The sequence below is a fragment of the Astatotilapia calliptera genome, chromosome 11 (genome assembly GCF_964374335.1).
Source record: "Astatotilapia calliptera chromosome 11, fAstCal68.1, whole genome shotgun sequence".
NCBI classification, from domain to species: domain Eukaryota; kingdom Metazoa; phylum Chordata; class Actinopteri; order Cichliformes; family Cichlidae; genus Astatotilapia; species Astatotilapia calliptera.
The window spans coordinates 35,075,836-35,089,443 of record NC_137432.1 but is presented as its reverse complement, the minus strand read 5'-3'; the positions used below and the strand labels follow the sequence as shown (position 1 = coordinate 35,089,443).

At 38.8% G+C, this 13,608-nt stretch overlaps 1 protein-coding gene across 1 annotated transcript; it reads right to left on the bottom strand.

Annotated features, from left to right (window-relative positions):
- Positions 1 to 43: 43 nt before the first annotated feature.
- notchl (notch receptor, like) lies at positions 44 to 13,532 on the bottom strand. The gene is made up of 11 exons (XM_026185320.2): positions 13,209 to 13,532; positions 11,971 to 12,115; positions 10,946 to 11,278; positions 9,410 to 9,621; positions 8,841 to 9,165; positions 7,319 to 7,494; positions 6,227 to 6,288; positions 5,849 to 5,972; positions 4,004 to 4,101; positions 3,486 to 3,817; positions 44 to 998 (listed from the first exon to the last, which is right to left on the bottom strand). The coding sequence occupies exons 1-11, from the start codon at positions 13,258 to 13,260 to the stop codon at positions 488 to 490; spliced, it is 2,370 nt and encodes a 789-aa protein (XP_026041105.1). The 5' UTR covers positions 13,261 to 13,532; the 3' UTR covers positions 44 to 487.
- Between the last annotated feature and the right edge of the window lie 76 nt (positions 13,533 to 13,608).

Here is a 13,608-nt window from a genome sequence, read left to right as displayed (position 1 = left end):
AGACTGTGGATGTAAATTAACGAGAAAAAAAATCCACAACATGTCAACAAAAAGTCACTTTATTGCATGCATCCCTGACATCCATGTGCAGCTATGCATGTGTTATTCATTTATTTTTCCTTGAATATTTCTTCAATGAATACCAGCTGTTGCATATTTGAGTAGAATTCATCTTAGACATTCAGTTTTATTATTTACAAAATCTGAACATGCCATATAAGAGAACATTTACAACAGTATCCCTCAATCTTAACAAAACAAGAAAACAATTATTTACATGAGGCTGATTTAAAAAGAAATAATTAAAAAAGAGGTAATAAGGGAAGGAATATCTCTCTATGCTGTTGTGTATTAGTCTGACACCAATCCACTTAAGAAGCAATGGGCAAAGAAACACTGGATACAAACAATTAAAGTCCAGCTTAGGGCTTTGCACCGAATGACAAACTAAAACTGGGTGTCTCTAAAGGAAGCTGAATTTCCTTTCCTACAGGGCTGTTTGTGTGGAGTCACTCATGTTGTTTAACCTCTCACTTCTGGACTTCTGCTCCGAGTTTGTTGAACTCAGTGCTGCTTGCTCTACTCTAATAACACTGTCTCCGTTTGCAGCCGGCTGGTGTTCTGGTGGGGTAGCAGTATCGGTGGGAGGGGAAACAACTACTCTCTCTACGGGCTCATTGGGTGCTCTGTCTGACACTATAAGGTAATTGGGTTCTGGATGGTGGGCGCTAGAGCGGCGCTGCAGTGCATGCTGGGTGCAGGAAAAGGAACGCTGCCGAGGGGCAGGCTGGGGGGACAGGAAGTGAGGCGTGGCGGCTCTGGGGACTTCCTGATGCCTGTCACGGTCCTCGTCTTCTGATGTTACCTCTTGTAAGGTGCTGATTGGCCGAGGGGAGCGGCCCATGACCCGTGGAGGAACGAGAGCTGTTGCTGACTGGTTGAGCTGGGGTCGCCAGTTCTGAGGAGGAGGGTACTGCACTCGGCCCATGGACCAATCACTGGCAAGACAAGAAGGTCATCATAACATTAGACAGCATAAAAACAAACAAACAAAAAAACCTAAAGAGGTCTTTGGGAATGAACCCTTAAAACTGGAAATAACTGGTATTTTTGCAGTTCTGGGTATGGACATCAAAGACTTCACGTTTTTGGTGTAAAAGCCTGAAATAAGGTCTTGGTTAACACAAACTTATGTCCAAATGAATGTCTACATCTTCATTTTTTCTTCTGCAAATTCATAAATAACATAAAATAATGTCCCACTGATTAAATTTGAAACTTTTACATAAATAAAATATTAATTTAAATATTAATGTGCCAGTTTTGGCGACTGAAACAGCAATATATTATCTCTATTTTACTCAGTGCTAATTTCTGGGTGTCTCTGTTGGTTCAAAGAACTTATACATACACATGCAGCCACGGATGCACCTGGCTAAACCAAGCTAGCAGGTGTTAGCTGATAACTTAGCATTTCACCCATGTTGTCATTTCTTACCCCAAGAAAACAAAGATGGCAACAGCCAAAACATTCACACTGACGCACAGTGGCCATATTTTATGTACAGTCTATGTTAACAATATCTTGGATGAAAAATCAGCTAAATAACTTTAATTTTGTGACTTCAGCGTATCATCGAATGAATCTCCAAAGAAGTTCAACTATAACTACAGGAGATATTCACATTTGTTTTTATTTTCTTTGTTTTTTATGTGTTAAAATCATTATCTATTTTATTTTATGACATATTATCTCACATTACCAGGCCCTTACTATGCACATGTGGGAATATTTGCTAAAAGGTAGGTTTTATTCCCACTGCTGTCAAGTGCTTGCTCAAATGGGGTCGTTTGATTGTTGGTGTTTTGTATTATTATAGGGTCTCTACTAGAGATGGACCGATCCGATATTACGTATCGGTATTACTGGATCGGATATCGGAGAGAAATAAAAAATGCAATCTGATCCATTAAATATCAGGAAAACACCTCACAAAACTTGCGACATGGCATAACTCAGCTCATAACCTTAGCACGTCGGAGCAGTATGCTTCACATGATAGAGCGGCTGTGGCGTGCGAGAACTCTTGGCGGTCTGGTTGAGCATTTGAAGCCTCGCTACCAAACCGGCATTTCATCTCCGAGAAAGTTATCCCAGAGAGAAGTAAAGCAAGTGTGTAAGTTTCATCTCTGAATGTTTGTAAAGCATTCCCACGTTAAGCTTAACAACCGATATATGGAGTGACTGCTTCTCTCCCTCCCTCTCCTGCTGCTACTTCAATCATGAAACTGATCAATGATCAGCTGATCGGCTTTTCTGTCGCGAGTCCGTCTCTCTTGTTAGTTTATCGCCCACTTTGCGCCAGAAAGAGGAAACCAGCGGCTGAACAACAGCAGCAGCTTGATAAGCTGTTGTTAGAATTTATTTAATATTACTTTCTACACCAGGATCCTTTTCTACGTAGCTGACGGCTGGTAACTGTGCAGGGGCGGATCTAGCAAAGTTATGCAGGGGGGCAGGTAGGGCATTAACAGAGAAAAGGGGGCACAAAGACATACTTTTCTTTCTTATTCTCAGTTAAAATGTCTCGCTTTTAATAAATAATTATCTGAATCTTACACTCAAAGTTTTAATCTGATGTAAAATGTATAGATGTCCATTACTGTATATAGTAACTGTTAAGTCTAATATACCTAGTAATATCTAGTAAGCTATAGTACTTTTTCCTTTGGGAAGGTACCATCTGTGCATTCTGCAGTTCTGTTGAAGAAAGATGTTGAATCTATTTAATTATTGTGGAAAAATAAAAATTTATTGTGAATTTTCTTTACACGTGCATTAAATTAAAGTTGATTGCGTCGATTAAGCATCACGAGGCAGAGGGGGGTGGTTCCCTATTTTTTTCAGCTGGGAGTTGGAACCCTATTAGTTAGGCTGCTTAATATTTCCGCTAAGTACTCTTTAAAACACCAGAATAGGGAGGATGGTGCAGGTTTACGTTTATTACGTTGATCAGTATTGCTGAACTATGAAATATCTTGGGTGCAGTGTATTTTTTGCATACAAGTATAACAGAATAGCTTTAGTGTTTTGTTTTTTAACTTGAGTATGAACTTATACAAAATGCAGCGAGATATTAAAAAAAAAGTTTTATTGATTAAAAAATACACTATATCGGATTCATATCGGTATCGACAGATATCCAAATTTATGATATCGGTATCGGACATAAAAGAGTGGTATCGTGCCATCTCTAGTCTCTACCTTGCAGTATAAAGCGCCCTGAGGCGACTGCTGTTATGGTTTGGTGTATATGAATAAAACTGACTCGAATACGTTACCCTGTTGCCATAACACAAAAATTTCCCCTTTAGAGCCTATGGAGTATCGATCCATCCATCTACCTAGCTAAACCTGTTGATTTAGCTATAAGGCTGGTAAAAAATTCTATACTTTGATCGGCCTTATAATTCCAAAATCTTACTTTTGTACTGGTGGGGTCATATCCCGATGCCCTATGATACCAGAGAAGGAGGCACTTCTTCCAGGCAGGCCTTGTGAGCCCACCCACGGTGAGTACATCAGAGTGCGCTCCTCCCACATCATGTCGCTTCCCGTGTCCACAGGGATGGGTCCTCTCTGGATCTCATGAGCCAACAGGAGTTCCAGCACTTGGTGACGCATTCCCTCTCTGGCCACGTCAATTGGCCGGCGTCCCCTCCGGTCGTGCAGCTCAAGATTGGCACCATGAAGAAGAAGAAGTCTGGCAGTGTCATAGCAGCCATGGAGGGCAGAGAGGAAGAGTGCTGTTTCTCCCTAGCAAAGAAATAATCAGGAATACCACACATTACTTATATTTATGAACACTTAATGCTTCAGAAATTCAAACATAAATGTTACTTCTGTTTGCAATTCAAAACTATAAACAACAGAAGTGATGCTAAATAAATGTCAGGATTAAAAGTCTTCACTTAACACTAGAGAAAATCCATCAGAGCTTACCTTATTGTCTTGTAGGTCCACAGCAGCACCGTAGCGAATGAGGGTCCTTGCTAGTGAGAGGTGGTTTACTGAGCATGCCCAGTGCAGGGCTGATCTCCCTGAGAGAGACAGTGTGAGTGGAGGGGGAGGTTGACAGGGGAAGAAGGGAGGGAGTAAGTCAGCCAGTGAACAACTATTACACAACGAGCCCAGAGGATGAGGAGAGGGAGGATGAAGGCAGGGGATGACCTGCCTCAGCCAAACTGGAAAAGAGATGACGGGATATAAAGGTGGAAGAATAAGAGCTGCAGAAGGAGATAGATAGAGACACAGAGGCCCAAAGGAAAGTAAAAGTAAAAAAAAGGAAGCATGAACACCAAAGCTAATATGTCCATCGACTTGAGTTTAAGTACTAGAGCACATTAACTTTGTTCTGAGTCAGAGGAGGGCAGCAGGGGAGCTGGAGAAGGAGAGAGAGGAAGTGATGGAGGTCACAGACAGCAGAGGACAGGACAGGAGGGACACAAAAAGAGGACGTGAGAGAGATGGGGTAAGTTACAAGTTACTCAACCCCTCCGTGTGCAGGTGTCAGAAAAAAAATGACTTACTCATGAGCTGTACATGTTTGGGTTCAGGAGGCAGACATCCTCTCTCTTAGTTATTCTGCTACAGGCTCAGACTGCTCATACTCCACATTCCTCTCTTTCAGCCACTGTGCATTGATACACCACTACTGCATGTCTTGTGTATCTCTCTGTACCTTTCTTCCATCTATCTCTGGGTCAGAGATTTTGTTCTGTAACTGCTGGCTCACAACTGGGCAGGTGTTTACGATTTGCATTGTGTTTTATTTGTGTGCTGTTGCACCCCAGCTATGTCAGGGGAGATTGGCCCTGCTTCTGTCATTGGTTTAATCCTGTTAAAAGGTAGTTTTAGGTACTAGGTTTATTTTTGTAACAGATATCAGAACTTTTACTTTGCCAAGTGCCTAAAGATAACATGTGTTTGACTATATCTCTGCCAGAGGTCTCTTCCTGTTAAACAGAAGTTCTGACTGTCTGATCATTGAAGGTCTCTCTCTGTTTTGAACTGGTGCTATATAGACTAAATTTAAACTTCAATCCACTCTCGTCTAAACAGATATTGCATTTAGACGCGTTCTTTTTTTTTTCATCACCCTGTACTGCACACTGTGAGGTGTGGGGCCACTGCGTGGGTGCATAGACAACCAGGTAAAAACTGTGAAGTAAAACTAATGTGAAGAATTGTTTGTGTTGTTTACTGAACAAACAAAAGTTTGCTGATGCCACTGTGCCGACGATGTGCACGTTTATTTAAGTAAAAATTAATATGGGTTGTGGGGAATGAACTTTGGCCTCTAAAGTGAGGCATGGCAGAAATTTAAGAACCACTGCTCTAAACAATGTAAGTTGGTGGTCCAACTCTGAAGAGTTGTTTGAAATATACAAACTTTGGTGATCCCATGACGTGAACCAACAGACAGTCAACAGTTCTGGTTTGGAGAGACATCACAAAAGGTATCGGCTGTAACGCCATTAAATTTCAAAGAGAGACCTTTTGAGGAACCGTTGTCTACCGGGTACCTTTTAATCTTTCCATTGTTTTTGTTTCTAAACATATAGTTAAAGAATTTTAGAATCATTAGCTTTAATATTTGTCATTTTGACCATGTTGTGTGTGTGTGTGTGTGTGCTGGAATGGCTTGGATTTTGTTCATTGTTACAACTTTTTCTTAAACCAAATGATTAAAGGAATAAACGTTTAGATTGAAATTCTATTTTAGGTTTATTAGGTTTGGTGTTGAGCCATGTTTTCGTGATAGTAACTGGGACCAGGAAGCATTACCAGTATGATCTGTATTGTTGACTGGCACTCCTGCTCGCAGAAGCTCCAAGACCACTCTGTCCAGCCCACTACGCACTGCTCGGATCAGAACCACAGACCCATCTGGGCCACACCACTCTGCAGACTGCCAACACAACCAAACCACAATGACGAGACACATAATCAATCTGTCATAATGCCTTTTTTAAATTTATTTTAAAGAAAAGTTTAAACCTTCTTTTCTAAAATCTTGTTCTAAAGTCAAAACATAAAGAAATCTTCTTAAGTAAAACATGAAACTAAATACACCATCAGAATCTCTCTACAGTCACAGGGCAAAAACTGTTTAAATTCCTGGCATATAATGGCTTCTCGAAACATTGACATAATGAAACTGACCTGCTGAGGAGGACTGAGCAGAGGAGGAGGCATGGCATTCCTCTCCCAACCTCTAGGTGGAGCTGAGGGAAAGCAAGCAACGTTTCAGGGTTAAGGACATTATAAAAACAGGAAATGTATAGTTGTCACGAACATTTTATGTCCCACAATGCAATTTCGTGCTGCAAAGTGTGTTTGTATGAATCCTGCTTTACTATAAACTTTATTACTTTACTTTACTTTATTAATCACTTTATTCACTTTACAACAATAGTCTGTGAGTTAAGCTGTGAGATACTGAAGATACTAAATAGAGTGATTCTGGGTCTGACAGTGAATACAGTTTGAATTTCAGCTTTGTATGTGTGACATCTGTGGTGAAATGTTCAGCCTATAGGTGCAACAAATTATTAATTTTAATAATCATCTGGATAAAAATAGCTTAAAGCTCCCAAGTTTACTTTAATATTTTACTTTGAGAAACTACCAAAGCAATCAAATGCAAAAATATCAAATGAAAAATATTTTGGAGAAACTGGAAACACAGATTTGCTCTTTGAATCATAACAGTGATCTTTTCTGCTGCTGAGGTCCATCAGAAACCAGCATTTTGTGACTACAGTTGAATAAATTCAAATTCAAATTTTATTTGTCACGTACACAGTCATACACAGTACGATATGCAGTGAAATGCTTAGACAACTGCTCGTGACCTAAAAAAAAAAAGGCTATGAATAAGATAGGAAATAAATATGAAAAATTAAAAAGGGTAAATTTAACTAGGAAAGAATAAAATATAAATTAAGGTTAAAAATGAAATAACTGTACAACACAATTTAGAATGAAGGGTAAATTTAACTGGGAAAGAATAAGATAAAATATATAAATTAAAGTTGAAAATAAAATAACTGTACAACAAAATACACAATACACAGTATAGAACTATATAAGAATGTATTGTGTATTGTGTATTTTGTTGTACAGTTGTACAGAATAATGACAGATTTGATTACAATATCTGCCATATTCTTTACAGCAATAGAATTTATGGTATATAGAGATTACTAAGCCAGATAGTCAAGCAACTGAGACAAAATACTGATGTTTCCTTACACTGTATAGCTCTGCGGGGCTGAGCGGCTCCAGCACGGTAGTGTTTCTGCTCCTGGGTCCTGTGGTCACAGATGGAGGCATCGTCCTGACGTCTGGAGCATCTCACACTGAGGTCCTCCATTGAACTCTGAGTAAAGTCTGTGTCACTTCCTATATCCTGGTCCCTCTTAAGAGGCCTGAAAACCAAAGCACAGTTTTGATACGGCACACTGAAAACTGCAGTAGTTTTCATGTGGGCACATTGTGTTTTCATGTCCTTTGCTTTACTTTCTTATTTTTCAGCACAGTTAAGAACAATAATATATTATGCAAATATCGGCTGATATGAAACAAAGGTATTCATGCAGAAATGAAGAGGATATCACTGGGATGTCTCAGGTCCAGAAATATCAAATGTTCCTGTTTTCACCATAAGCCCAGTACTATATCTTAACTATGGGTACAGTTATTGATTATATGCTGTTTCACCTAAGCTTTTGATTATATTTTGAGGTTAATCAAGACTTAAGTAGAAAATATATAAGTTAAAACATATTTAAAAATGCCCTCTATGATTTTCTACATCAAATACAATGTTTAACTTGACTAAAAACCAGAAATCCTCAAACTAGCTAATATAGAATGATAATATTTGAATATATATGTATCTAAAGCCCACTGTTACGCAGATGATACATGTTCACAGCTGAATTATGATTAGTCATAGATGGGAATCATTTAAGCGTTGATGTTCACCACTATTATGTAATGAAGGTAAAATCACTGCAGTCATGGACAAAACTTGTTTTCTGCAAGGAACAAAGTTCTTTGTAAAACTTTGTCATTTGTGCATGCATAAATGCATAAATGACTGGTGTGTCTGCGTGTGTGCGTGTGTGCTTATGATGTTTTTTAACTTTATGTATGTTTTACTGTTTATCAAATATTTCCGTATCTCACCTAACAAAATATTTCCTTTTTTTGCCTGCTATTTTGCATCAAAACTTGGTAAGCATCTAAATCGGCTTTTTATCTGTTGTACAGGGGAAAAAAATTGTTAATTCACAAAGGGGAAAATGAAAATATCATAAATAATAAAATAAAAAAGCAGTTGTCTAATTCTATGAATTCCTTTCTATATTTAGAAAAAACATCTTAAACACTTGTTATTTACATATCAGACACACAGACAATTTTTTAAATGAAATCTTGTAAACAGTTACCGAAACTTAACTGGCAGCTCTTTTCAAAACTCCTGACTCCTCTTTTATTAAAAATTCTGCTTGCTGCAATCCTACAGCAATTCCTGTAAGAACAACATGGTCTAGTTTTACTCTTCACCAACCACTGGTCACCTACCTTTAAGAAACTGGGAATTGTGTTTCAGGGCAGGATTAGATGAGAAAATGTACCAGGGTGAAAGTGAAGTGACATTCAGCCTTTGTAATAATTATACAGGATGAGCTCTCTCTTGTTACTGAATGCAATGACATCATTCCGGAGATTGGCAGACAAAACATCCTCTCAAATGAGCTCCACTCACCGCATTCGCATGGCATCCTCCCCTAGCGGTTCCCTCCTTCTCTTTTTTTCTGCTTCCTTGGCCTTTTTCTTTTTCTTCAAGCTGACCTTATCTTTCTCTCTGCTGGTTCTGACCCGTTGTTCTTGGTGTGTAGCATGCTGTATCCAGGCCTTGGCTTTGCTGTCACTGTCGGTGACTTTAGACCGGTGCTGCACCCTGTCAGTACTGTTCCTCTTTGCCCGCTGCTGCCTCACCCTCCTCACTACCAGGATTACCACGAGGGGCAGCAGCAGCAGAAGCCCAATAGCTATGGCAACTACGGCCCAAAGCCATGCGGGAGTCGGCTCTTTAAATGAAAAAATTCAAACAATAAAAGAAGACACAAAGACAAAAAAAAACACTTGAAAAAGATTCATTTTTATCTTTTTGCTTGTATCTATTTATATCTGAAATATGAAACACATCAACAAATCTGAAAATCTGCACAAAATGTACACACTGGAAACACAAAGGTGTTTTATAGTGTTTTGTTTGGATGAAATTCAAAGCTGGAAATGTGCGTGTGTGGGAGACAGGACATGTGAGCCTACCTTCAACTTCCTTTTCCTCCTCTCTGCTTCCTATTTCCTCTCGGACACCTCTAATGCTGATGACGGCATCCAGCTCTGAGAGGTTGGGGAAAGAGGTAGGTTTTAGTTCCTTTACAGCACGCAGGAAATTTGCGGCCTCAGTTGCATAAGGGAAACAGGTAGAGGGTGAACGGGAGCATGGCCTGTTGTCCACTTGGAGGAAAAGGAGGGAGCTAGGAAAAAGAGAGTAAGAAATGATTGGAAAAAACATGTATGTCATCTTTGAGCATTGTTTTATATGTATTTTTGCATGGGTAAAATTACCTTTGCAAAAAGTTATACTCTTTCAACAAAATAAATTAAAGAAAGAAAACAAAACACAAAGATAATTTCAAAACAAATAAAGCTACAAAGCTCAATTATGACTGGCTTATTGTAATTAATGGAGTTCCCCAAGGTTTTATGTGTGGCCCACTTTTTTTGGTCTTAATTGTGTTAATGCACAATGATCCAAAACTTTTATGGAGAATATGGAATTTCACATTTCTGTGAATCTTCTTTCCCAGTTACTTTATTTGCTTTAAATATGTTCAAGTCTTAACTATATAGATTAAGGACCAGATTTACTAACACACTATGCCCCAAAACTGGGCATTTACAAAGAGAGTGTAGTGACATGATTGCATCTAAGAAGTGGGAACACAGACTTACTCTGTTGTATATATATATTTAGGAGTTAACATTTAGGGAGGAGAATATTTAAACCAAGCATGTGAACGGATTTACTAACTACTCCAACATTTAAAGCAGAAAACAAGCATGTCTTATTTTTTGCACTTGATACTGAAATGAATTGACTGTGCCTGTGTTTAGAAAACAGTATAACTGTAAATCACCTAAAAGACTAACCACAGCTATTTGGGGAATGGGATATGCTATTTTCCCCTATTTAGCTAAGAGCTAACACTTTATTTTTTGAATGCAAACAAATTTAAAGTTACAGATTTTTCTACATCTCTGACACATAGCCTAATCTCTAACTGAAATCAAATGGATAATTCATTAATTCTACTCTAACTCTAAGCTCATTTGTATATTTTTGTATTTTTACACAGATATTCCTAAATAATTGTACTTTTGCTGTGTAATCTTATTTTACACAAATAAGGATATGTGAAATCACAAGAGGAAAAATAGCCTCAATTTCTTCAGCTTCAGGCTCTTGGATGGTCTACAGGACAAATGTAAACAGAGTGATATCTATGGCAAAGGTAAGAGTGAGAAAAATATAATATTTATCTTTCTTTTATAATACAGTTATCGATACTCTGGTGCCAAATATCAACATTTTAATTAGAACAGGACTTGACAGGGCCACTTACTCCTTGTGGTGGTGCAGATTTGCATATTTTTAGAGTTATTATTGTGTTGCTTTGTCTTACATTTTTTATGTTGCCAGGCCAAAATGTCTCTTGTTACATAAAGGTTAAACAAAGAACATGCACTGTTTTTGAAACTCCCAATCACAATGTCAGAAACATTTGTCTCAGTACCCACCCATCTGAGTCTGCTGGTGACGCCTGCGCCAGCATGTTAGCAAGCTCCTGAGCATTAAAGTCGAACAAATTCCTGGTGGTGGCGAGGGGCACGGAGTCTCTCAGCTTGAGCGGTGACAGGAGGAGGACGCTGAGTGCCCAGAGCACGGAGCTGTTGAACGAGGCGCCACGTTGATGTGGGAATCGAGTGTGTAGGATCAGGGTGCCTTTAGCCCACACGGGGCTCTGGTGTTTGAAGCATTCGCTGCTGTCCCATCCACAGGCCGCGCTATCACATCCCTGATCACAGAGGGAGTTGGCAAAATGATCACGGCAGTAGTGAATGTGGCCCGGGCTGAGAGTCATGATGAGAGTGGAGAAAAACAAAACAAAAAAAGAATAGGTGATCTAAGAAATAATCTCAACTCAAGGTATACTGAACAGTAACAGATAACAGACTACTTGTACTAAGGTTACTTAATGTTTTCATTTATTCTACTTTTATAGACACCTTTGTGCTGCCTGGATCTTTTTAGTAATTTAGTTTGTATTAGTGTTTTTTTATAGTTTCATTTTTTTTTAAAGACTGAACACTAAACTTCCATAAATGATTATAAAAGTAATAATCAACAGGTTTTACTCTTAGATTACATTGATTGTTTGTATTTCTTGGCCCAGTTTCTTTTCCATAAGGTTTTCTTTAACATAAAAATAAAAGGTAACCACAATAAAATGAGGAAAAGATGAAGAAGAACAGGTGATATTACCTCAGTTTAAAAAGCAGAGCCACAAACTACATCTTAGTTGATCAAATATTTATAAGAAGCATTAGAATACAGTGCATAAATAAGCTGTTATGACTGTTTAGTGCGTCACTATCTTATTACCTTTTTGTTTCATGATATATGGTTAATCTATCTGTTCCTACACCCAAACATTTTGAAAAAAATTATATTTATATATATGTCAAAGTCTAAGTTAAAAAATATTTGTAAGGGCTCTGAAAGTCAGAGGGCTGTAATGAAAAGAAGAACAAAAGTATTTTACTTGCAGGGAACCCTGTCCTTCAGGCAGTCAAAGCCGTCTCTGAGACACTCAGGGTCCGTACACTCTCTGTTACACGTCCCATCTGCGAACTTTTCCTTACATTTTCGGTTCACTGGGCAGTGGCCCCATGGATCACCAGATGCAGCTGTGGAGACAGATGCATATTAGACTTTAGAAAAAAACAAACAAACAACAACAACAAAAAACTGCACTACACCACACAGCGTGATTATAGTATTCCTCACTAAATTAAAGAGTATTTGCAGATGTAGTATTTGTAGATCTACTTTTTAATTAATATTTTGTCCTCAAATGAAGCACACATGGGTATTTTAAACGGCAGGTGACTTTTATCAGCAGTGAGATATGTCACAGGTAAATAAACTTCCACAGCTCTCCAGTTTACTATTTTCTGGTACAGCAAAATAGATCCGAGGTCCTAAATTTCAGCTTATCTAACCAGACATTATGCACAGCTGCAGAAAATAAAATGACTGTACAAGCAGTTTTCTCTGTTTTTATCTCCAGACCAGCTCACACACAAATTCAATCCACTCATTGTTTCAGACCCATTAGCAGCTTTTCATAACAATGCAGGTCAAGCCATAAAAGGTGGCTCCTGATTCGTACTGTTAAAGGGAACAGGAAATGAGCCTGACACAAACAGGAAGTTTCCAGGAGAAACGAATAGAAACAGGAAATGGAGTGGGTCGGGAACTTGATAAAGGTCGAAGGTTGTTACTCTGGCAATGAAGAATGTGATGGAGTTGGACAATGGGTTTGGCAGGTGTGTGCGGGACCATAAAGTCATGGTAGAAAAAAAAAGGATAGACAATAGAGCTGTAATTAGACATGTTCACTCGCCAGCAAAGGGAGTCTTTTGGATACGAGTAATTTTACAAAACTGAGCCAGGAAAGATTTAAAAAATATGTATATATACTGCTGACATAAAAAAAATAAAAACACTTTTCATTTTGTCTTTAACAAAACTATGAACTACATTTTGACGCAAGTGTGTTTGTAAACCATGTAAACTTATAAATATTTTACACATTGAAAGAAATATAAATATGTTTGTAACTGAATGCATTTTAAACCCCTCTTCTTTCAGAATGAGCTTTCTGATCATGACATATAGCTACAGGGTTCAGTTTGGTCACTCACTGAGCAGGTGGTGTGTTTCATGTAGGTTCAATAGAAAAAGGAATTCTTTGAATGGGGAAGGGGGGTAACTCACCTTGACATGTCAAGCTCAGTGCCAGAAGAACAAACGTCCTCAGAGCTATCATCTTCAGGCCGTCCCGGTCACCAGGTGCTGCCCCTTCTTCTCAAAAAGCCGTCCTCCAGTCCAGCTGTGTGGTATTATTCCACTACAAACTGCTTCTGATGTGCCAACGCTCAGATGAGACTCTCTATTTCACGTACTGAAAAGACGCTGTAGCTCTTCCGTAGCTGCAGCCCGGCTGCTCAGAATGAATAGTTAACTGTGAGTGAAGTCACCAAATCCCCATCACTGCTGCCACCAACACCTTCCAACTCCACCACCCAGCCCACTTTGTTCACTCGCTCTTTTTTCAGAGGGCCCTGCGGATATCTGGACAACTTCCTGCCACTGTGTGGAGAAGAAAAGGAAGGGC

Bases quoted from the DNA above. Each gene is read 5' to 3' on its own strand.
- notchl (XM_026185320.2), bottom strand. From the start codon at position 13,260: ATGATAGCTCTGAGGACGTTTGTTCTTCTGGCACTGAGCTTGACATGT. The intron at 12,116-13,208 runs GTGAGTTACCCC...CTGTCTCCACAG, and splicing joins ACTGAGCTTGACATGTCAAG to CTGCATCTGGTGATCCATGG. The intron at 9,622-10,945 runs GTGGGTACTGAG...TCTTTTTCCTAG, and splicing joins TCACCAGCAGACTCAGATGG to CTCCCTCCTTTTCCTCCAAG.